Source organism: Cricetulus griseus, chromosome 4 (genome assembly GCF_003668045.3).
Source record: "Cricetulus griseus strain 17A/GY chromosome 4, alternate assembly CriGri-PICRH-1.0, whole genome shotgun sequence".
NCBI classification, from domain to species: domain Eukaryota; kingdom Metazoa; phylum Chordata; class Mammalia; order Rodentia; family Cricetidae; genus Cricetulus; species Cricetulus griseus.
In genome coordinates this window covers 123,824,855-123,851,638 of record NC_048597.1, presented here as the reverse complement: position 1 = coordinate 123,851,638, position 26,784 = coordinate 123,824,855, and the positions used below count along the sequence as shown (strand labels likewise).

The window sequence follows — 26,784 nt, the reverse complement described above, 5'->3', positions numbered from 1 at the left end:
CTTTCCATATCTTCTTCTAGTGGGTGCTCTCTATCTCCTCTTGTGACCCTGTGGTGTGTGGGGGCCAGGAAATCAATGTCTGCAACTCTGGATGGTCTTGCCTCTCCTGGTAGTCTCCTCACTCATTGTAGATCAGTCGGCAGAAAGGGATGGAAGAGTGGGGTGTTTCCAGATTCAGGGAGCTCCTTCCTGCCTGGGCATGTCTACCACAAGCAGGCAGGCACAGGCCTGGGGGCGGTGGGTCTGGGTGAATGATGGTTTGGACTGGGGTTAGGTAAGGGCAGAGGCTCACTCACCTCGTTCGTGGGTCGGTCAGAGGAACCACTTTTTTTTTAACTCTGTATAAAATCCGGGGTCCTTTTTGTACTCATTAATGGCAAATTTACTCATGGGTTTATTGCTGGGATAAGGCAGGCCATGACCAATAACCTTATCCGAAGATGTCTGCCAGGCCTTCTCCTTTCAAAAATGTCATGGGTGGAATTTTATTTTTACCTTTCTGTAGTAATTTCTCCAAATACCTTTATGTAGTAGTTTCTCCAAATTTCACAGGGTCTGTGTTTCAATGAGTTCATCAATGAAAAGCACATTACTGAGTTAAGAGATTGTGACATACTACTGTTTTATATTTGTTGTAAAAATACATTTTCAATAGTTTGCTGAAATTTGTAGCCATAAAACTACATTGAATATAACATTATCTATTTAGAGATTGTGAAGCCTCTATCCAAAAGAGTTATATTTTTAAATCATTTTAATTACTTCGTTGCATTTTGCATTCATCTAAATAGCTGTTTACTTCTAGTTGGCCAGCTGTTCTGTCAGTTTTCCCAATTGATTTGTCATTTTTCAATTCCAAAATGTTTATTTGTGGTAATTAGATATTTTTGGAGATTCCCTTTTAAGGTTGTTTATGTTAGTATAACCAGTCTTCACAAAGATGAGGAATGATTCTAGTTTTTACCCTCCATAAACAAGGGGAGTTCACAGGGTATCCTGTATGTGAAAGGATACTCTTCAGCAAGCAATGTAAACCTAATTCCAACTGTTGGCTTAAAAAATATGAAACCTATTGGCTCTGAGGACATGGGGTTAAACAGGTTTTTAAATGTCACATCTAGCATCTAAGCTTTTTCTGCAAGGACTCAAATTGTTTTCACATCTCTACATTGTCTTCTATTTTTTTAGCCTTCCTAAGGACATCAATTGACTTCCAGTAATGACAGAGACTAAATCTTTTGTTGTACAAATAAAGAGGAAACTAGCCACAATTCCCAAGTGGGTTATATACTTGTCTATCCACATATCTAAGTAAGTCAGTTTTGGACAGGTTTCCCCTCTTAAACTGGCACCTAGCACTATCAATTGCCATGATCAGATTGACTTATCCATGGGCTCCTGGATCTATTAGTACCAGTGACAGATGAGTTTGTAGAGACTAAGGCTAATCAGGACATCTCATGTAAATAGAAGGGAGGGGAAGAAGACTTTCCCTTCTCCACACTGAGATGAGTAGAGTAACTGTCAAGGAATCAAACATAAAGGACACTTCATCTCTAAACCATTCTCCACTGACAAAAACAAAACTGTCTACCTTCTCACTGCCCTACTATAACATTTTTAAAAACTTTTAAAGCTATGCATGTCCTGTTGATGCAGAATCATGTAGAAGATGCTATACTGTGGTGGATAATACAGAGTTAAAGCTAGGACAACATCAGCACATATGATCTGCAGACCTGATTTTGGAAAGCCAAAAGCTTAGCTGTTACCTCTACTTTTGGAGGCTGAGTATTTCATTTGTAAAAGAGGTTATCAGTACAAAATTTACTGATAAATATTAGAGAGATGTTCAATGACCTTCTACTTTATAAGTAGGCATGCAATACCTATTCAGGTAGAATAATAAGGGGGACAATGTTAGTGATGATGATCAAGATACTACAGAGTCTGCTGTTAAAAGTACATGTTCTTATTTATTTTTCAAAGTAGTTTTAATATGATTCCTCATATGCTTCTGTTGTGTGGGATTTTTTTTCCTCTAGAGACACAACATGGAAGTTAACTCATCCCAAACAGAAAACCAAGGATAGACATAATGATTCAAACATAGTAACCATTCAGCCAAAGTACCACTTGGCAAACCAATGAATGAGTCTGTAGAGTTTACTTTGGCTATTCTAAAGTATAGGTAAGGGGGTTACTTCTGAGAGGCCTTACTGGAAATAATGCTTCAGTCTGCAGGAACTTTCTGGAAAACAAAATTACAGATTATTTTCATTAGCAAGATACATTGTGAGATTAAGAAACATTGTCTAAGTTACCAAGTAAAAGGTCCACTCATTGCTACTATATCTATTTATTGATTTCAAGTTAGTTTCAAAGATAATCTTATATAATATTCATGATAAAACCAAAATTGCCACTGTACTATGTAATATCAAAAGACTAACAAATAGCAAGGTTCAGAAGTTTCCCTGGGACCCAGGGCTTTCCCAAGCAAATGTTAGGCCCAGAATACAAACTTCTGATTCCTTGTCTGACTCATTTTTTCTTGAAGTACAGTATATCTAGGACTCTCATAGATGTCCTCTGCAAAATGTAAATTCTCAAGCTCTAATTACAAACCTGGAAATTCATGGCTTAGGAAAATCTCAAAAATATTTATCCTGCCTTTACCGAGATGCCACAAATTTCACTGTTCATCTTAATTTGAAACACATTAAATAGCATCTCACCTATTGACTAGAAATACACCATTGACAGGTGGGTATGTAATCAGCATCATTAAATGAGGATAAGAAAGTGATATGGTGGGATTTCTATTTTCTAAAATGTATATAATGTTTTTTCAGAATACTGTCATGAGGAGTTTTGTAAAGCATATTTCTTTTTTCATATGTTGATTGGTCAAAAGTGAAAGTGTTCAAATATTAAATCAAAAGCTGTTCTAAAATTATTTGCTACTAAATATCATGCATGACTTTATTGCAAATGTATACAATAATACACTGTTTTAAGTAGTATCCTAAGCACTGGCAATATAATATAAAAAATATCACATGTTGCAATTTCAGTCTCAAAATCCTCTGTGTAAACTTCAAAGAGGGGGAAAAAAACATTAGTAAAGTAACCAGAATTTTGATTGTTTCTATTTGTGTTTTCAAATCTTAGTGAAAAGTACATGAGAACACAATGACTTTACCCAGACAGGGTAGTTAGAGAAGCCTTTGAGGGGATGAAACATGAACAGACTATTGGTCGTAAAATCTATGGAGCCATTAATGGCAGATTGAGGAGAAGCAACAATTTGAAACAGATGAACTGGGTAATATACATGACAGACTAGATAAATAGATAGATGGGTCAAGATGATGATGATAGAGAGAGATTAAATAAATATAGATAGATGATATATTGATAGATGACTGATTGATACATAAATTAATTGATAGTGATAGATGATAGGTAATAGACGTAGGTAGATGGTGATGATAGATGATAACTGGATGGAGATGATAGATGATTGATAGATATAAATAGGCAAATAGATGATAGTTTGATGGATGTTAGAATATTGCTAATAGTGAATGCTGAGATTTACCAAAATTACTTTTAAAAATTCATTATAACTATTAATTTCTCCTTTTCATCCTTGACTAACCTTCTAAAATCAGTTGGTTACTCTCATGGGACTGAACACATTAGGAAAGACTCAATTTAATTAGGTGAGTAAATAGTAAACAATCTAAGATATCCTCCCTTCTTTCAGAGAGACATTAATGATAGCAAGCATCTAATGAAGACACAAGAAGGCTCAGTACAGGGCTGCAGGAAGCTAAACTAGGCTAGCCCAGAATGTCTACAGCATACCAGGACATACTTTCCTGTATGAGAATAAACAGACTATCAATGACAAGCTTTCTGAGTAAATATATATTCCTTTCCTTTGTTACTGTAAAGATGAAAAAGCTAAACAATTACTTATTAACATCCATCATTATGTACACAAATCAGCCATATTATTGACTAAATATTACTTTTAATCTAGACATGATAGCTCACACTGTAATACCAACACTGAGGAGGCTGAGGCTGGGGACTTCTGTGAGTTCCAGGCCAGTCTGCAATACAATAGTGAGTTCCAAGACAATCGAAGCTACAGTAATAGTACCAACTAGACACACACACACACACACACACACACACACACACACACACACACTCTCTCTCTCTCACATACACACACCAACACACTTTCACACACATTCACACACACTCACTCACACACATACTCATACACACACACATATATCCTTTATTGAAGAGTTTTATTATTGTTTATTTTTAGTTGAGTTTAGAGAAAGTAATCCTTTGTATTGATGGTTCTTTGCAGATGTGTAAGTTACATGATAAAGATAAAACAAGTAGTCTGTCACGTTCTTGTGTTCATCTACCATACTAACCTAATGCAGAGGCAGTAACTGAGCCTGCTCTTTATTCTGTGTTTGAAGATAATATGTAGGACTTCCTTTCCGTGAGAATGGCCATACGCACTTCCTTTCGTCTACAGTGTAGTTGTGTGTTCAGTAGAGGTGGCCATCTTCACCCAATATTTACAAAACTGAATATAGAATTAGGAAAAATGAGAGCATAGTTATATTTTGGAGGGTAATGTGATGAAAGCATATTATACACTTAAGTGAAAATGTAAAAAAAAAAAAAAAAAAAAAAAAAAGAAGTCATTGGGAATAATGCGCCACATTTGTATCAAATTTTCACTTCCAATTTTAAAGAATTTAGAAACAAGATGTATTTAATAGTTGGAATACCAGAAACTTAGTTTTTCCTCTTAAAATTTCTCTGCGTGAGAAAAAGACAAGGACAGCCCTGCCACATACAAACAATGAAAATCAAGGGAATTACTTTATTATAAAAAATAATGCTTTATAGTGGGATATTTTTGAAACAGTAAGTCTTAGAATCAGGCAGAGCTTGTAATTAGTCAGTTAGAAAGTTTTATAGAGCTACTTGCCATAGCGTAAACTTCCCCTTAAGGAGATACTCTGTAGTCCCTGCAGTCAGTCAGCTCTGTGAAGGTGTGGACAGAAAGGCAAATCTATAGCCTGCCCAGACAGCTTCTGTCCAAGACTGGAGGGAAGGTGGGCAAGAATACCACAGGATATCAGTCTAAGCCATCTGACTGTAACCCCAGTGTCACCACCTGAATAACTTGACTAGCTGTTGACTAAAGCTCATCCCTGCCTTCATTCTTGTACCTCACCCTAAAAGAGCAGTAGAATTTCGTTAACATCATTTTTGTTTTGGGTGGAAGGAGTAGGAAAAATGTTCCCATTTCAGGTATAACTTGCTGATAAGAAAAATAATTGAATTGAACTGGATGACTCCAGTTATTTAAAACTTCCTAGGCTCTGAAATGCTACTTAATTAGTGTCTGATGTAGTGGATCCTTGCTTCAGGTCATTAGTAGAATAATAACAGACTTTTGTGGTTAAGAGGAGAAGGATCCATTCCTTCCTGTAGAGTTACGGGCTCCTCCAGAATTGAGATTTTTTTTTTTTTTTTTTTTTTTGCTAGAAGGCACCAACTTCAGGTAGCTTCTTGGTTAGGGGTTGGAGGTCAGGTCAGCACTGGGTTGAATCTCTGAAGGCCTAAGAGTGCTGCCACCGTTTCTGAAGCATGATCAAAATACATTGTAAGAAAACATTTTTTGTTTTTGCAATTAAGAAAGGAAGGGAAAGGAAACTGACGTGAACATTGGGATGAGGACTTTTTCAGCTGCTCACCTGGTAACAGTTCTCAGGAACCTTGACAGGAGCACTTAGGCTATCAGTATGTGGCTTCTGCTTTTGTCTTGCTAAGGAGTCCTCAGGATGGGAACATAAAACAGAAAGTGCCTGCGGCTCTAAACTGTTGCTTTTCCAATGAAGTGCCAATGCTTGTGTTCCTATTTAGCAACAATGTATTGATTTTAGTGTTCCTATTTAACACAACTGCACTGTCCCTCGCCTGGGTGGGGGATTCTGATTTCTCTGTATCTGTCCTTACAGCTCTTTATAAAATATCCCGAGATTCCTACAGAATGAGTGGGGGCTTTCTTATATGCAGACACTAGCTAGTGTCAAAAATCCATTGGCACTGAGGCATTTTTCTTTTAATAATCTATTTTCAAAGATGCTTTCTGTAAATTGCTGCAAAAGCCTTTTAGAAAAAAATGTTTGCTACGGCAAAAATAAGAAACAGAAGAAAACAGGACTATTAGGAACAAAGTTTAAAAACAAAGACAGTTGATACATCAGTATGTTAATGAATTCACTCTCTAAATATAAAGAGGAAGCTAATTGAGCTAGCACCCAGCATATATTGTCTAAAAATATTTTCTTTGTGAATAAAGCATTGATAAGCCAATACGAAAAATTATTTTCACCGTTATTATAGCTGAAAATTATGGTTAATTTCTCTTTAAAAGGTAATCACACCACCAGATTTTTTAGAGTAGAATTGCAGTAATCTATTCATAAGAAATCTTTCATATTTATAAGGATTTAGAAAACTCATTTTTCCATAGGTTACAATGCTCAAAGTTTTTAACATGTATAACTACAAAATCACTTTTCCCTCATTTGGTAGCTATTCTGTCATTTTTATTGCCATTCCAAACTTGACTAAAAAATCATTAATGCAAATATGCTTTTAAAAAGAAACCATTACATAACTTCCCTGTGCAACAGAATGATCGTGTTTTAAAACATTCTTTTACTTCATTGTACAGCATTGTAAACTCAGAATATAGCTTCTTACATTATTTTGTCATTCTTCCATCATTCTGTCTTTAATCTTTCCTCTCACGAATATTTACTGAGGCATTAATGGATGTCAAGTATGGATTTGGATATTCATATGAATACAAATATCAGTGAAACAATTACAACCAAAGGTGCATACAGGTGCATTACTGAAGCACTTGTATGTGGTGGCCACTGCCTGGTATGTCCTTGTGTGAAAAGTTTACCTTTGCCACATTATTTTAACACACTGAGTGCTGAAAATTAATCCTGTCTTCCCCACCAAATACGCCAAGTACACCAAAATATCAATGGATTTTTCTTTGTTAAGTAGGTTATCCTTACAGTAGTATATATGTAACTTCCCCTAGAGCAGTGGTTCTCAACCTTCCTAGTGCTGTGACCCTTTAATATACTTCCTCATGTTGTGATGACCCCCAACCATAAACGTATTTTTGTTGCTCCTTAGTAACTGTAATTTTACTACTGTTATGACCTACAAAGTAACTGTCTATGTTTTCTGATGGTATTAGGTGACCCCTGTAAAAGGGTTTCTTTAAGGGGTCATGACCTACAGGTTACGAACCACTGCTTTAAATACTAACTTGAAAGTCATTTTAGAAGTAGTACTTGCTTATACTGAGGACAGAAAAGAAGTAGAGAGCTGTCTTAGTGCTTAGGGGCTCTGGCTGCTCTTCGAGAGGACCAGGTTCAGTTCTCTGAACTCATATATTAACTAACAGCCATGTGTAACTCTAATTCCAAAAGATTCAATGCCTTCTCTGATCACCCAAAAACAGGTAATTCCTTGATCACCCTACACACATGTAGGTGAACACTCATATGCATAAAACAAAAATAAATCATTTTAAAAATAGAAATATTCATAAAGAACAAAGCTTAAATAAGCCACTTCCTCAATCCAAGTAACAAGTCAATGAATTTATTTCTGGCATTTTCCTCTACATAGTTGATAAATTAATATTAACTCATTTGTATTTACATATAATTTTGCAATGTGTTGTTAAATAGACTTTAATATTTGTTTAATAGCTGCCAGACATTTTATCACAAGGATTTATAATTTAAATATTGAATGATTATTGAACAGTCAGTTGTTCATAATTGTTTGCAATTATGAATGAGGGATCAGCACAGACATTACACGGGGTGCATAAATCATTATTACTGACTATTTTGCTACAAAACATACTTTGGGAAGCAGACACAAATAGAGAAATGTTCTTGAAGATTTATCATGGTATAAATTTTGAATAATAAAGGATTTTTCCCGTTGAGACATTAGAAAATATTGAGTATTTATTAGCTATAGTCTCAAGATATGCTAAACATCTTCCTAGAATTTTAGTATTCTGAAGGGAAAGTCACTTGCTTTAACAGATGTTCATTTCCCCATATGAACTTGAGCTTGCATGTAGGCAGTTGAAAACAAATGTCATTGAAGAGACAAATAAGTAGAATATAAAAAATACAACAGAATAAATGGCTTACTATGGACAAGATAAATAAACAAATTTTGGCTGGAATTTCTTACATAAGCACACCATCAAAACCTCTCATCTCTTTTAAAAAGTATTTGAGGGCCCCTACCCCAGAGTTCCCTATAAACAAACCCACAAGCAGAAACTATTTTTAAGCCCATTCCTATTAGTCATCCTTGGCCTCACATTTAGTCAGTTTAAAGATACCTGCATTACCTGCTTTCAGGACTTGAGCAGATGACAGACACAGCCAAGTCATCTTAAAATTTCCTCACACACATGCCTGAAGAAGCTGGAGGACTTTGAAAGCTGTCTGCCTGTGTCTGGCACCTGGACAGGGTGGCATGGGAGAACTGGGAACAAGTTCAATGTTTCTTTCTCTCCATGCCTCTGTCAAAATAACTTTGGAATTCCTGACAGAATGGTAGTCTCAGTATAATTTGACTTCAAGACTACCCACTAGCTTAAAGCCTAACCAGCACTGAAGAAGGACAGAAGAATATCACAAGCTTCTAATGGCCTCATTTCAAAAGTCAAACAGTGTTAGACATCTTTACTGTTATGGGTAGAGTCCAATGGCCATAGGACAGCTCAGGTTCAGAGAGGGAAAGGCTGTTCTGCTGTTCAATGAAGAAATGAATTGCATCGAGAAAAAGGGAAGGGAATGATGCCAATCACACTATGCATGGACTTCAATAGCTGCTCATTTGGCACCTGTCTGCTGCATACTTCACCAGCACTTTTCTTTAATGCACACTTTCCCTTTCCTTCCTTCCTATGAAACTATATTCCACATTAATGGTTAAAGAAAGGTCTGTGTATCCCTTGCTACTTTTCCAAAATCAAATTTTGCCATCAGATCCATATTTAAATTTCAGCATAGTGACTGTGGCACGTGGTTTCCTTTCATTAAAATGGATGCTCAGATTCCCAGTGCGTAGAACAGAACCAAACATACAGACTGAATAAGTATCAAATGAATATTCTCTTTAGAGGTACTGTATCACCTCTGGAATAGTAAACTAATAATTAAAGTCAAGAAAACATATAATGTGTCACCTTAATGTATTCTAAGGTAGGGAGTATGGTAGTTATTGCTGTTATTGTAGTAATAACATAGCAATCAAATTCTTGACATAATTATATTGTTCTTATAGGTGTTTCCCTGTGCTCCTGTCACTACAGTCTAACATCTTCCTAGATGCATTCTTCAACATCTGCATCTCTTTCTTTTCCTTACCATTTCCTTAGCTACCTTAATGACTTGAACATAGATATTGCCGGTGTTAATATACTCTTAACACAGTCCTGGGATTATCCACACTAATAATTATATTCTTTGCTTTACCCCTGGACACCATTATTTTTACTCAAAACTATCTCATCTTAATAAAAAATATGTCAAATTCTGTCAATTGTCCTTCACAACACAAGTCATACTCTTGGGTCTTCTTCCTATTAATAGTCCAGTTTCCCAAATCCTCCATTTTGTTACAAGTCACTAGCACCTTCGTGACTTCACCTGAACCCCACAGTCTGCCACATTCTCTGAATCTTTGGTGAAGAGCAGTAATACATATCCAAAACTCTTACCTTGAACCCAGCCTCTGACTTCTTTCCTAGGCTTCGTCATAGCTGTTCAAAGCATGCTTAGTTGTTCAGTTTCTTCCTTACAATGATAAAATCCTACTAAGCCCGCAAGAATGTTGTTATTTGTATTCTCTCATACATCTTCCCATTACATGTCTACCTAAAGCCTTCACTGATGCCCTCCCACCCTTGAGCTCAATATCACATACTCCCACCCTCCCTTTGGAGGACTTACATTATTCTTCAAAGAAAACAATGATTGCCTTCCAGAAGGAGCTCTTGTACTTTCCCCCCTTGTTATTTCAAAGTCATTCTGTGTTTTGTTATTTCACTGTTTCTTCCATCACTTCACTTAGAGGAAAAATTGTCACTTCTCAATGCTTTCCTCTGCCACCTTTGTGAAAATCTCAATTCTATAACCTTCATGATAGGATGGACTCTAGCTTTTAAGCTGTAGCTCTTAGTAACCAGCTAAGTGAAAAATGAAAAAAGCTCATTTCCTATCTCCTAAAAATGCCTTGCTTGTCAGGGCTCTAAAACATGCCAATTCAGTGTTCCTTTCTTTAGGTCTTAGATATCCTGATCATCAAATCCAGAAAGCAGTTTGCCATATACATATCAATTCATAGATTAGTAACTTGAAATATCCCCAGGTGTGTATTCTTCATGCAATGAAGAAGCAATTTTACATTTCATAGTCTACTTTGTGGAACATGAGCATGACAACATGAAAACTGGTATTTCCTTTTGTCACTAAAATTGAAATAAGTATAAATTTTTCATGCCCTTAAAATTGATGTTTTAGGCATAATTAACTAATAGGACATTTTTCCACATATCACATACTGGCTATTTCTTGAAAACAAAAGCTATATGGAGGTAGACCAGTTGTCTGTGTTCCATACATTCCCTTAAAGATAAAAAGAGAATTAATTTCCTATGATTCCCTACCACCCTACTGCATCAACCATTCTAAAACAAGCTAATAACAGTCTTCTTTGAATTTCCACAGAGGATTACATATAATTCCCTCTTGGTGAATGTCCTTACCTTCCCTGCAGTACTGCTATTTCAGAATGCTCTACATCCTCTTGTCCACAATCTGAGTTGCTCAATATAGTACATTACACAGATTAAACACTGTACAAATTCTAAACTAGAATATTAGCTCCATACACCAATAGCACTTTAGTATAAATGGTGTTGTTTCTTTTCCTGAAGTATCGCCTGCATGTTGCTGCCTCTGCCTGTTAGCTGTGATTGATTTTAACAGCCACAGTGCATATTGACATTTATATCCTAGTGTCTGCTTCTGATTATTTTTCCTTTTCCCATAAAATATAATGCTAATTGCAAGTTGCCTCCAGGCACAAAGTGTCAGAAAAAAATATAATTAAGTTCCCCACAGAAATTCTAGAAAATAACTTGTATCCCATAAATTTCTGCTGTCAATTTTCATTACTAAGTATATATGCCATTGAGATGATCTCATCATTTGATGTGATCCACATTAGAAATACAATGACTGTAGCTTATTATAACGATCTGTATTTAGCTGTATCCCCTGCCTTTTCTGTAGGTCCCCCAGGTCCACCTGGGGTCGTCATCGTGGAGGAGATCACAGAAAGCACAGCCACTCTTTCATGGAGTCCAGCAACTGACAACCACAGCCCTATCTCCTCCTACAACCTGCAGGCTCGCAGCCCTTTCTCTCTGGGCTGGCAAATAGTGAAGACAGGTAAGAGATCCTTGGACAGTGTCACATGTGAATGTAGCATATTGGGGCACCAGGTGCACTTGCTTCAAAGCTCCACTCAAGATCATTTGCCAACTGCAAAAATGTATTATTCTTTACAACATTGATCTCCCTGTGCCTTCTCAAAGCAATCTCTCTTCCTTTCTTCTGTTCATGATTTGCAAGAAGAGGCCACACTGTGTCTCTGTTTGTATGATGAGCTAACTTTTAGATTCACACAGAAGTTGTAAAAATTTCACTATACAAAAAGCCCCTGTGGAGCCACTCCCCAGTCTGCCTCTATTATCACACTGTATATGACTCAACAACAGTTATCAAACCAGACGTGTGACATTGAGCAATGCTCTCAGGGAGACTCCAGTCCTCCCTGGGAATTTATCAGTTTGATGTACAGTTCTTTTCAGAGTGAAGCTCTAGCAGATTCTTAACATTCTATTGTATAGACATGTGTCCCCAGAGGAGGATTAGGATACAGAACTGCCCACAATCCCAGAAGCTTCTGCTGTGGCTTTATAATCCCATGTCAGTTTTATTTATAAAATGCAAAGCAAATGAGAACAGTGTGTCTAAAAACAGTGCATCATTTTAATGTCTGCTTTTAACATGTTTTCGGTTTTAGTTTCATTATTTTAAAACTATTTTTACCACTAGTCATTTCCTTTGAATGTTATAAAACCAACTTTTTCCTAGTTGTCCAATGTGACTAGAAGCAGTGCAAGGATATGGAAAGTCACAGTCCCCAAAGGCTACTCTATATATATTTAACATTTTCTGATGCAATTGTCCTCACAGACTGGGGACGAGGGTTTCTGTTGCATTTTAAAGTTAATTCATCTGCATAAAAGCAAAATATAAAAATCAAGCTAGACATGATGGGAAATCCCAGTACTCCAGAAGTAGAAGCAAGAGGCAAGAGTACTGCTACATATTTTAATCCAGCTTTGGCTACAAAATAAGATTGAGGTCAAATCAAACCACATTTCTAACACAACAACAAATAAGTAATGTGAAAATCATCAAGATTGTACATGAGTTCATTAACAATAAAACTCAAATGTCACACCATGGCTATGGACCTATTGTGTCTAGGTAAATGACATAAGCTTAGCTTCACTCAGATTACAGTTATGTAGACAGAAAATTTATTTTCCTCCAGAATATATTTCAGATCTTACTTGATACTAGGTTGCTGTATGAACTTAAACTTCATTATGGTTATCATGGCTGTAAGTATATGCATATTTTTCACATATATTTAAAGCACTGGCCTCATTCTTGGGTTCACTATAAACTTGTGGAGCAATTGTAGTCCCCAAGAAGTGAAAGGAATAATCCAGGTTGGCTGACATAGGAAGGGCACAAATTCAAACCTCATGAGCAGATGGATTCTGGAATTCTCATTCACTCTTCCCCAGTTCTCCATCTTAACTTTAATGTAGCTGTTGATAGAGTTGGCTTTGCAGCCACGAAAAAGAATCATTGTGTATCTGGTGTACTCTCACATAGCCTATCCTCCTGCCACTGTTTGTCACCCAGACTGTTCACCATATTTCTGGGAGAGATGCTTAGGGGTACATGCATATTTCCTGATCTACTCAATGATTTACTAATCTATTGTACTTTATAGACCACCTATTACAGCCATGAGTTTGTGTTCCTTATTATCTTGCTTTCTGATTCCTGCCTATCCTTTTGCTTTACTGCTCTCTTGATGCTTATGTTTCTACAAAGGGTAGGGAGATTAGGAGGAAAAGTTAGTGTTGTTTGCTGATAAAGCACTATTAGAAAACAATATCTTTATTTTCTAAGGTAATTTAGACACTGGGGACACTTTAAAGTTAGAGCTCTGTTTTAGTTTTCTTCAGGAAATACTTATTTTAAAACTATGATTATGCTTTATTTGTAAAGAAATACAATTTCTGAATTATATCAATATCACTATTCTTTTTTTCTACCCTTCATAGAGTGAAGGATCTAGCAAATTGATTCCTAATGTACCTGAATTATTGGTCCAAAACACAATATCCATTGCAATATTGGTGAAGGCATGCCATCATTAGAGCAAGTCCATTAAGAAGTCCTCAAATCTGTGGTGATCCTAACAAGTTCGACTTTGTCCCCTATCTAGCCATAATTTTAATGTCTATATTGAGGAAAAGTCCCCATGGGTGCAGCACCTCAACTGGTTAGGTTTTTTCCATAATTTCTCCCATAATCCTAAATAATTCAAGACAAAATAATTTCTAATCCTGCCATATATATTAGGAAAAGAGGACTAGACAATTTACAACTTTTGAGAAGTCAGTGTCACTTATAGCTACTGGGAACTAATTTAACATTCTTTCATATGCCAAAATGAAAACAAGCAACTTACTTCCTGTTACTTGGGGGGAAACTGAGCTTGGGCCTTCTAACTAAGCATATGTCATAATTGCCTTACAAATTCACATCTCACAATTGACTTATAAATTCTTCCTCCTGCAGGAGAGATTCAAAGTTAAATAAGAGAATAATGTGTATAACTGGGAGAAAGTGTGAAATAATCTTTGGAAAAAAATTCGTCCTCAGGTCCTTTTTCAATTTAAGCAAATTTATTGTACCCTAAAAATATCTGTTCTTTATGCTACTGAAAATTCTTAGGTGACCTGTTTTTTTTTTCTGTGTTTACTTAAGATTACCAAATCACCCATAACCATTATTGATCTTTCTTTGTATAGCTCCAGGATATATGTTAAACATTCATCATTGGTTTCTATCGTCTGTCTATAAATATGATTTCCATGAGGTGACTGGTTGATTAAATTTTTCAATTTGTCAAGCTTGTCAAGTATTTGACTAAATTCTTGAATGTGGTGCTTTTTCTAGGAAACACATTCCAATGGGACTCACCTCTTATTCAGCATACACTTCTTGACTGTCTTTTTTTGTTTTTACAGATTTTTTATTTGAATTCAAAACAGGATTGTTTTATATGACAATCCCAGTTCCCTTCTCCCTCCTGTCCTCCCCTACCAGCCCCCCAACTAAAGCCCTACCTATTTCTGCTCCCCTTGGATGCTGAGGCCTTCCATAGGGTGTTATCAGAGTCTATCGTATCCTTTGGGATAGAGCCTAGCCCCCCACTCCCGTGATTCTTGGCTCAGGGAGTATCCCTCTATGTAGAATGGGCTCCCAAAGTCCACACCTGTGCTAGGGATAAGTACTGAACTACTACAGGAGGTTCCTCCTTATATTTCCGAGGTTTCCTCACTGAAGCCCTGTTCCTGGGGTCTGGATATTGTTTTCTCTGTAAAGCATGTATTTTCCTTGAAAGCAACATATGCCCATGGCTCCAGCCACAATATCTTCATAAGAAAAGGTGCCAGGAAAGCTATTAAATATACTTAACTAGTGAAAACAATCCATTATCTCTAATCTCTTCAATATTGAAAATCAAAATCCTATCTAAATGAAGACAACTCTGTTTGCAATTTATTGTATTTGCTTATGAATATTAATACCCCAACTAATGTTTTATACCCCTTATAAAAAGCAATAAATTTAGAGTTTCATAATCAATTTTGTTGTAAGTTGGAAATTTATTGATTTATAAATTATGCTTAAAATGGTAAACATGAAGCTGGTTAGATGGGATGTGGGTAAGAGTACTTTCTGTGTAAACCTGGGAGTCTGAGTTCAAATGCTCAACACCGGTATAAAAAGCTGAGCATGCTTGCACATGCCTGTAACCCCAGGATTGAGGGATAGAGACAGTGAATGCTGATTTCTCTATGTACTCCCACCCCCACAAATGGTGAGATTCCAATTCACTGAAATACCTCACCTCAAAGCATTGAGTGATAGAGGAAGGTCACCTCCCATTTTGTTGTGGTTGCTACATGCATATGGTATGTCCACCGGCATAGTTACATGCATCCCCTTCACATCACACACACACACACACACACACACACACACACACACACACACACACACAAAAATCATGGAGCATACCAATTCTAAGAAAATAATCATAAACTGAAGAATAATATCAAAACCCAACTATGGTATACTCCAGTTATAAAAATGTATGTTAAAGATGAACTAGCCCAAGAAGCAGAAAGGGAGTAATCTCCGAAGTAAATATAAAGTCAAATACAGTTAGCTCCTGGAAAACAGAAAGTGTATCAAGAAAGAGAGAGCAATTGAGTGTGCTTGTATTACTCGTATTTCCACTTACAATTGACACTGATCGTTGGTTTTAAACACATGAGGGTCACTGCCAACCTTGACAATGCGGGTTCAGTGGTGGAGGAGCTGGTATGGTCTGATAAATGGTCAAGAGAGAATTGGGAATAGTTTTTACAGACAATTCCTAAGAAGGTTCATGTTTTGATAAAATCAAAGCATAGTATAAAAATTACTCCAAGAAAAGAGCAGAGTTTGCACCTATTCCTCACACGCTGTCAATTCTAAATCAAAGATATATTCTTAATGCATTGTTGTGGACAGCAAACAAAATATGTTTGTGAGAGTGGAAAAAGACTTTTCAAATTTCCCTATAAACTGAATCAAAACTCTGTTTCTAGTGTGACTTAGAGTCTTCTCCAGGGCTGAGGATGGGAAAATGATTTTTAGTGTAGATAATGGTAAGTTCTTTGATAGCTAGATGAGAAGAATTCCAATGACCTGAAAACAACTTTAGCATATACAATGCTTACTTCCTGAAAGTTCATTTTATCAAAGTAGTTATACTGGAGGCACATAATCATGGTACTATGAGAAGCAGAATCATGGTCATGTATTATGAGAAAGTAGGATCACATGATCACATAGAATGTGGTATGGGATTAGTAATGGTGACATCATTGGCCAAGATACAGTTGTAGCCCCTCCAGCTTCTTAATGGTATGAAATATGCTCCTCCTCTGTAGTCCCAGAAGTCATCACAGGAGACATGGAGTCAGCAATGGCTGTGGACCTAAATCCCTGGGTAGAATATGAATTCCGAGTGGTGGCCTCCAACCCAATTGGGACAGGTGATCCAAGCATTCCGTCTCGAATGATCCGCACAAATGAGGCAGGTAAGAACCAGGGCTTGGAACTCCTGTTCCTACAACTCTTGTCACTCTGAAAGCAAGTTGAATTAATCATGATTGTGCTATGAATTACTTATCTGATACATTTTCCTAGTATCCTGAATTTCTCTCCTTTAAAATAATTATTTTATTTTCCTTCTTTTCAGCCATTTTTCTCACTCCTTCCAGAAACAAAGATTTATGAAATCTTTGATTTTCTCCCATCATTAAACTTAAGGTCTCATGAAGTGGAGACAATTAATCTGTTCTTCTAAGAAAACCCATTAAACTCAGAACAGATCAACTCACCTTCATGTTCCCCAGTGATTGTTCTTGCCTTTAATTATAATCCAATTCTTTAGACTCCTCTCTGCTGCCCTTCACCACCTAACCTGTATAAATTATACTATGAAGAGACACAGCCTCTCCTTGACTTGGTGCTTTCTGGAAGTCTGTATGCATGAGCTACCCATCTGCTACATAGCTTTGAAAAGCAAAGTACTCTTCTCAGTCCTCCAGAAGAAGTTTGTCTAATTGAAAATAATCCAAATGACCATATAAAAGAAACTAATTGCTGTTATATAAATTCAATTCAAGATATCTTGCTATCACACAGAAGAACCAAAACTAAGGGCAGTAAAGATTAAGAGTCTGGGAGGTAGATATTTTTGTACAACATCTAATTTTTGTTGTTATTGCTCTGGGAGGTGGGACAGATTATCAAGTAAGCCAAGCTGGCCTTGTACTTCCTGTGTAACCAAGAATTGCCTTGAACTCTTGTTCTTGTTGCTTCCCTTGCTAAGTGTCATGTTTTAAGATCTAGCTCATATTTCCCTGTAAAAATCTGTGTTAACTTTATAAAGAAGTAGACAGTTTTAGAAATACTATTGCAGAAGTAGAAAACTGCAGTTAGACCCAAGCCTATTGCCTTGCACAAAACTTAACAAATATTAATTCTATTCCTCCTCATCTGGTCTTTTCACATTATATACACACATTGAATTATTGCAAATACTTATATATAACAAAATATATAAGTAAACCATGTATCAAGAAAAAAACCAGCAACACACTTAAAGGAAAACAAACATCAAATATTTGATGAGGGCAGTGTGAAAGTGATAAAGAAATAGGAGTAGAGCAGGTTTCAGATATGAAGGAAGATAAGAAATTTTTAATATTTTATCCTTAGTTGTTATATGTTATTAGTATCAACGAGAAGAATGCTAAAAATAAAGATGCCTACTTCCTTCATAGTTCTGTATTTGAAATGTGAAATTATGTCATATGCTTTCATTCAACATATTTCTTGGTTATTCTGCTTGTGTTTTGTGTTTCTTTGAAATGGGGTCTTTCTAGGTAGCTCAGACTGGCTTGGAATATGCATAAAATACATCCTGTCCTAAAATCCATAGATCTGCTGCCCCAGCCTTCCCAGTGCTCCAATTGCAGGCATGCCCCAGCACAGCTGGATGTACCATGTTTTACAAGGAATAGTCTAAAGAAAGGAAAGAAAGGAGGGAAGGAGGGAGGGAGGGAGGGAAGGAGTCATAGCCATACAATATTTGCTCAGCATTTTTCCATAAAAATAAAGCAATTTAGAAAATATTCTAGCCCGGTGGTGGTGACTCACGCCTTTAATCCCAGCACTCGGGTGGCAAAGGCAGGTGGATCTCTGTGAGTTAGAGACCAGCCTGGTCTACAAGAGCTAGTTCCAGGACAGCCTCCAAAGCCACAGAGAAACCCTGTCTCTGAAAAAAAAAAGAAAGAAAGAAAGAAAAGAAAATACTCTAAATGTGCTAGAAAAAGTTACCCATAGAAACTAAATATTTCTGTTGTATAACTTGCTCTTTTGATTTTATTTCTTAATAGCAGTTGCTTGGTTGGATTCTCATGCAACCATAAAAATCAGCCATGTTGTCATTGTGTCCAGGTGTTCATTAACTAACATCATAACGTGTTAATCATTCTTCATTTTCTGTGCTCACTATGCAGATACTGAGATAATGGCTTACAGTAATACATATGTGTATTTTCTAAAAACACAGCCTTACTTTACATACTGTTGATTGTGTTTAATCAAAGACAAAGATTATTGTATAATTCAGAGTCTATCTAAAAATACATGTTTTAAACATAAACAATCCATTCAAGATGAATAACCCTTTTAAATTTTTTGAGTATGATTCTATGTGTGCTATTAAAGACTACTTAGCAAACCACCATTGCATTTTAAGCCAAACCATGTTCAAATGATGAATTTCTAAGATTTCATCTAGCTTTATAGCTGCCTCTATCATGAATAGCTGTCTCTATATTTTATCCTGACTATCTGCATACATGACACACTTTATCCCATTAAAGCCTTAAAAAAGTGGAAAGAGATGGTACAAAAAGTGCATGAAGAGCTTGCCTCTTACAGTGAGTTGGGGAAGGTGAGCATTGCCCACTGTACATGGCTTCTACTTGAATGTCAAATTCAGCTTGAGCTCCTAATGGCATAGAACCAAGTGTTAGGTTTTGCATCTGTTTCCTCAGGCAGCACAGATTAAAAGAGACACCAGTTCCAGAGCTAGCAATCCCCAGTGACACACTCTGCCTCTATTAAGTACCTATTTTATATTCCAAGATGAAATTGCTTTAATGGACCAACTGAACTTTGAAAATGGACAGCTAAAATGGAGGAAAAAATGTCTCAACATTAGGACATTGAGATTATGAGAGATTATGCCTCTGTAAATCTCTCTTAATAAAATTTCTAAATTTCAAAAATAAAAAATTTAAAGCTCAAGTGAAACATTTCTATGTCAAAATTTCTCCTTCCCCACATACCAAAAAGAAATTATTTGCAATTATCTATAGAATATATTTTAATGTTTCTGGTCATCAAAACACTTCCATGAAGATAATATAACCAATACGATAGGGTAAGTTGCACTACAGATCATTGTCAAAGCATGCTATATACTTGTATCAAGGGGTCCTTATAAAACTCAGTATTTTGTATAATGAATATACACCAAAAAAAGCATTACACCCAAAATATATGAATTGGCATAAGGAGGTCAAGCTAGCATAGTAAACGTCTATTTTTGCTTTGGTGCACATTTATATTTATAGAGCAATTTCAATTTTCTTACAAGTTTTAATTAGATTATCCAGAGAGGGAAGAAGATATAAATAGATAGCATGTTTAATTAATGAAATATGCTGCTCTCATCAACTAACGTGTAAATTTGGAATATAACAGTGTGAATGTTTTGTTAAAGATGTCACAAGAGATATGGTTGTAGATTAAGCAATGCATTTGAAAATATGAGATGGTTGAAACAGAAAAACAAAATGAATACAACAGCAGTAACCGTTTCTTTTCTTAAGCCTCAATATTCTGCAAGTAGCATATTGGAAACCTCTGAAGAGTCAATAAAATGCAGTCATGGCTAACTGCATAACTTGTCATTCAGAAGTTTCTGAATTTTTTGTCTAGTAACGGTCATTATTACTAAAGCTTTTCATAGAGAGCTCAATGTGTGTGTGTGTGTGTGTTGTGTGTGTGTGTGTACATATACACATGTACACATGTATGTGAAGATTATCGAGTTACATGACTTTAGATTTGAATTAATGTTCTGTTGTATCATTTACTAGTTTACACAGGCAAGGCTGTCTAAAGCTTTCTTATTGTCCTTTGTCAAATTAGGGAAACATCATGCTCTAGTCTACTTTCTGTTGCTGTGGCAAACACTATTACAAAAAAAAAAAGAAACTTGAAGGATGGGAGGGGAAGAAGGGTTTCTTTGGCTTCCTCTTTTGGGTCAGAACTATCATTGAGGAAAGTCTAGACAGAGATTTGAAGCAAAAACCATGGAGGCAAGCTCACTCCTAGCCTGATGGTAAGCTAACTTGCTTACACAATCCAGGATTAGAATCAACGGATGGCACCCTCTAGGATGACCTTGATTCTCCTACAATGAATAATCAAAACAATACCCCACAAAGATGCCCATTGGCCAATTTGATCCAGACAATGTTTCAAATGAGTCTCTGCTGTCAAGTGGCTGTAGAGTGTGTCAAGTTGACAATTAATGCTAATGAGGACATGTCATAACCTACTTCTCTTTATCATTGTATTGCATAAGACAATGTATATAAATATTAACATCTATATTGTTATCATCACCATAATCATTAACTGGGTTATTATGTTACAAAATGGGAATTTTAGAAATGATAGATATGCAAAGTTCTCTTTTTATATTGAGGATATTCTTTCAGCTAAATATATCCCTCCCAAGCCTGCTTGTGACCCTCACACCGTTACATTCTTCTTTTGACCTAGTATTGAGACTGTAACGGGAATTTGATATTTTCTCACAAAGTGACATTTTTCCTTTGGCTCTTATAGCAAAAAGAAGGCTAAAGAAGCAGAGAAAAGCAGGTATTGAATGAAAACCATGTATAAAATTGCTTATTGCAGAAATAGCTCTGTAGCTGCCTAGCACATTGAATTCTGTCCAGTGTTATTTTTTTTTATTCTGAAATGGAAAATGTGACACAAACTTTTCTGGCTACACAAGAAACTATATTAAGAAATCAATGCTCTTACAGCTAGATGTATCAAGTGGACATGCAGTTGAAAGCCTTTCCCGGACACATGCTTCCTACATTGTTGTATTATCTCATTTTCCTGTGCACAGAACAGACCAGACCACTTGTAAAATTCAAACAAAAAATAACCTCATTCTCCTCCCACCACCCTTTCTTAATGTGCTTTGTCTGCTTGCTTCTCCTGAACCTCCTTATCTCACTTCCACTACTGGCTGCTCCTCAGAAATCTTACTAGTATCCCAGACTTTCAGTTTTGTCTTATGTCCCATAGGGTGTAACCAAGGCTTTCTGCAAGACCATGATTTATAACTGTCCAGTAGAGCCTGGTGGGTCCACTACCTCATATCAGAATGCATCTGAATACATGGATGAAATGTTTAAAATGTACTAATGAAACACACATGCGCACACGTGTGCACACATGGGCACACATTGCTGATCGATAGCCTCAGTCCCAACTATTTCTCTATTGGGTTCTAGGGCCATCTCATTTTTATATATTTAAAGTCTATTTGATTTAAATAAAAACTTTAATTTCTATGCATCCCATTTTCTGCCTTTCCATCCTAACTCAGGTTTGACTCTGGGGATCTGTGATCTGTCTCTTCCTTCTTTCTGCTTCCTTTCTCACCCTGAAACTACTATTCTGGCCAGCACTTCCCAAAGAAGAAAACAGGGACCACATCTCCATAGAGGATGTCATTGCTACCTATATATATGATGTCATCTCATGATCTCTCAGTGTATGTTAGATGAGGACAAGACTTCTTTTGTCTACATGCTTCCTCTTCTGAGAAGGTTTGGGTTCTTTGGGGACATAGGAACCCCTACAGGGGTATGTTTCCACTAAGCCTAGTCAAAGTTTCCTTCCATGGTGTCATTTGCTCCCACTGTGACTGTCCCACACAACTGGTTCTTAAACCATACAAATAAGAAATGTTCTACAAGGACTTATACCTCTGCTTAGATATCTCAGTGTGGGATGGAGTGCTCTTGTAAAAAATCTCTGCAGTTCCCTATATTATCTGTGGTGGAAGACAAAAGCAGTGCATTCTCTACTGGAGCTGTTTTGCTCCTCTGCAATTTGGTATGAAAGAAAATGACCGATCCCTATTGGCAGTTGGTGTTGGAGAGAAACCACTGGGGTAAGCCAGAGAGGGAAATGGGACAGGAAGATAAGAATGGCTGCCCTGTTTCTTACAAGCCTGTCATTTTCTCTACCCAGTCTCACCCCAGCATCTGAGGATATGTGGCCCACTGCAAGTGTAGAACAGATTCAGTGCATTTTTAATTACAGTCTCTTCGGCTGTACTTTATCTTCTAGATCCTGAAAAGATGCAATTTCTGTTTTTAAAGTTGCAGCTTCAGAGACCCGGCCCATGGTGGCTATTGAGAAAATCTGACTTCAGAGGTTAATAGAGGAGACAGAATAAAATCCTGTTGTGATAAATACATATTCTCCTTCAATAGTAAAAAAATAGCTTAAAGGTGTAAAGCTACTAACACCTTATAAAAATAAGCCTGGATTAGTTTTCTCTGGAAGTCTGTGTATTGACAGTGAATGTATTTATGGGAAGTTTGAAAACCAAACCAAATAAGAGTTAGACTGAATTATTTATTGGGGACAATTTAAAAATACACAGTGGTCATACAGTGCTGTGTACAAATGGCCCATGTTGGGAGCATATTTTAACCTTTCTCCTCTGTCTTAAAGAAAATCTATTCTGCTGAAATAGTTGGTAAAATCTTAAAGAGAGTTCCATTAAGTGAACATTATGATCCTCTTCAAGCCAATGAGTAATTTAATTATATTATGTAAAAGAAATAGTCCCCAGAAAAATTAAAGTAAGACAGAAATTATAGGAAGCAACAGACCCCTAAAAACTAAATCTCAATAATTAGAACAAAATAAAATAACAGTGTGTATCATTTAGCAGAGTACTTTTCAATAAGGAAAAAACCTTTGGTCCAAGCCAATCTTTTCTCTAAAACACAGTTGAGAAGCATGACTCCTGGTTCAGAGGCAGTTTGCAAGCCAATTCCTGATTCGAACAAATGCCTTCCTAAAGGGTAACTACTCTTTAGCAGGCAGGTCATGGCTGTAAAGATTTCAAAACAACAAAGAAGATGAACTGCAAGATAAAGAACAAGCAGAAGTTATCAAAGGTGCAGGGTGATGAGAAGGCGTCAATCCTTGAATGGATCTAAGAAGGTATCAACCCAGGAGTGAGTCTGAGACTCCTCATGTTCCTAGCCTGAGTAATGGCACACATCAGGTTCAGGCTTTGTGTTAAGCACTTCAACTTCTGTAGAAGCTTTAACTATCTCATGAAAGTAGTAGTCCTGTAATGAAGTGCTTCCTCCCATTCCACAGATTAGGAAGCAGCTAAGGAGCATTCAAAATAATCACAAGGTTGTCTACTGAGTAAATCACAGGCCTGATGTTCTCCCTCCAACCCTCCTTCCAAAAGATGCCTCTTGTGTGCAATCTCTTCTCTGCACTGTTCTCTTTGTTTTTTAAAGATGTGTTATTTAATGTTTAATTACATGTATATATTTGTGTCTGTGTGTGAGTGCCTAAAAGTGAATGAAGTTCCCCATGGAGGCCAGAGAGGCTATCAAATTTGCTAGACCTGAGTGACAGGTAGCTGTGAGCCATCAGACATGGGTGCTGAGAGAGCTTAACTCATAACCTTTTTGCAGGAGCAAACAGTGTGCATGATCACCCAACCATCTCTCCAGGCGCTCTTCTTCTTGCCATTTCCTTTGTTTTCATAGCACATGCATCAGAAATTTTGATTCAAATTCTGCCCATTTTCTCCTCTTTCTTCCTTGCTGACCCTTACAAATAAAGAAAATTCGAGTTCAGATAAACAAAAGCATTACTGAGTAACTCTGCTCCTGTGTTTGTGATGACACTCGTTAGTAAGAAGGTTTAAACTAAGAAAAACACTACATTTCCTGGAATATTCTAGAAATTTCTTTTGAAAATCAAAAGGGGTATTTTGCCCAAAATTCCAAGTAATGTGATACACGTTATGTCAAGCCCAAAAGCATAGTTACTATGGCAAAACAAAGCCAAATACCCACAAAGGGTGTATGATTTCAGGGACATAGTTGTGACCTTACTAAACTCTCAGTATTGTCATAGGTCTCAGCACTAGATATCATACTAGTTAATATTTATGCTAGTTCCAGATACTCTAACGAGTAATTATGAGGATACACTTTACAAGTAGATACCACCAGAGAGGTAGTTCCTCTCCGTAATTCAAGGACTTTAAAGGTAGATGTAGGAGAATCAGGAACTTAAGGTCTGTCTCAGCCAAACTGTAAGTTCAAGATTAGCCAGGCCTGCATGAAAAACTGTTTTTAAAAAACCCTAAGCAGATACTATTATTTTCAGAAGACAAGTTAGATTACAGATAGGAAGGCTGGGATTCAGTGCATATCTTTCTCCAGTCCCAGGACATGGTAGCTCTTTGTACTTGCAAACTCATCTGTCCCATGGAAAAGAACAAAAGCAACAGCTCACTCTTCAGGAAACACTACTGGTGTTTGGTGTTAGTTTGGGAACCTCTGGTTTTAGAAACTCTAATTTTTAATCTTTCTACAAACTTAGCATAATTGATAATTGTTAATTGGAATATTAATATGCAGTATACTTGAACTCTATTAGAAAAAAATGTCTTGAGGTGTCCCTCCTGACTCTATCTTTCCTGTGTAGCCAATCACCTAACCCCTTGCTTCTTTGTTTCATACCTCACACCAGCTACTGGGATAACCACTCAGCCTCCTAATTACCATGACTTCCCATGGTGCCTAGCAAAGCCATATTATTTAATGAACCATGTAAATACTGTAAGAGAAATTGGAGAGTTCTTTTGTTTAGTTTTTAATTAAGTGGTGGTAATCGTAACATGTTATCCAAACAATGATATTTGCTGAGAGCCCTGTGATGTTCTAACCTGTTTATACTAAGTCTGTACCTTCCAAATTACTCATTCTGGGTACTGGCAAAAATGATTCCACTGTTTAAGAGAAAATAGCTCACATTTCAACATGCCATAAGAGACATGAACCAGCTAAGCATTTTGGGCTGGTGTGTAAAGAAGTCTCAACTACATAATGTATCCATGAAGGGTGATTGCTCAGAAATAAATGCAGGAGAATCGGTTTCACTGCTCTGCATGTGTGTAAGCTTGATCCTCTGAGTTAATAAGTTCCTGACATTTATCAGTAGCTGACTGAGGGAGAAAAACACCTCAATGCTTAATTCTAAGTCAGGTTCTCACTAATTAAACTGAAGATAGATTTGGTTTTGAAAATATGTATTTCTCTGAAAGCATTTATGAGATTTTGATTTTGTGGATTTTATGCTTCTAACAGGAATTATAGGACTCTCCTACCAGAAGGGCTTTGGGAGATTAAGTCAAATATATTATTTTATAATGTATTATAAACAAAAAGGATATAATTAAAACCAGCAAGCTCCACTGTGGTGTGTCAGAGATAATGACTGTGTGTCACCAGCTTGAAAAGGAAATGCATGAGCATGCAAGCCACCATCTCTGCATATAATTAAGAAATGTAAGCCAAGCAGAATTGGAGGCTGCAGCATTAGATCCCAACAGCAAAGCACAGGCCTTGGCTGCAGCTCTTTAGACCTGTGACTTCCATGAGTTGGTCCCATTACATCTAATAGACTTTTCAAAATCTATATACATCCATTATTAAAACACTATCTGTCATAGGCCACTTTGGGATTGTACATGGCAAACTGAGGCAAAGAAGATCTTAGTTCTATACATTGACTAACTGACTCAAATGTCATCTTGAACTTCTCTATTTCAAAACTTAGCTCACCAGACAGGTTATTTATGGATGATTCTACCAGGACATTACTCCTCCTGCAAAGCTTTCATTTAGAAAACATTTTATTTTGCTTTCACAGTCTTTGAAAACCTCAAATACTTACTAGTTACTCCTTAATTCTTCTATGTTTACAGAACTTTTGCGCCTAATGGTTGTGGAGGTCAGAGGAAGGAACCAAATCCCCTGGACATGAATTTGCAGATGTTCGGGAGCTGACATGTGGGCACCCGGCCACCTCTCCAGCTCCACTGCCAGTTACCTCTTAGCATATTTTTACTCAGAAGATTAAAATTTATGAAAAACTTACATACATTTTCTGAACTCCAAACCAGGGATGTCCTGTGCAGTGCTCCCTCCAGACACCCAGGAACTTCAACCTTTTTTTTTTCTTTTTGTTCATTTCTATACCTTAGATTTCAGGAGGTTTGAAGAGAGGCTTTCTTTGGAGCTCATAGTTCATTGCACAACTCATTCCCAGAGGCGCTGAGCATCCCATCATTTTAAGGGCCGAACAAAACAGATAGGGTTATTACCTTCCCCAGACTTTCTGCAAAAATACAAATTCTTGGTGATTTTATCTTCAGAAAAGT

General features: G+C 36.7%; 1 protein-coding gene across 1 annotated transcript in view; it reads left to right on the top strand.

Moving 5' to 3' along the window:
• Cntn5 (contactin 5) overlaps window positions 1–26,784 on the top strand; it is a 469,456-nt gene that overhangs the window by 393,963 nt on the left and 48,709 nt on the right. The window contains exons 15-16 of the mRNA XM_035444195.1: window positions 11,478–11,636; window positions 16,568–16,717. Of these exons, the coding sequence (XP_035300086.1) occupies window positions 11,478–11,636; window positions 16,568–16,717 (309 nt within the window). The remainder of the gene's footprint in view (window positions 1–11,477; window positions 11,637–16,567; window positions 16,718–26,784) is intronic.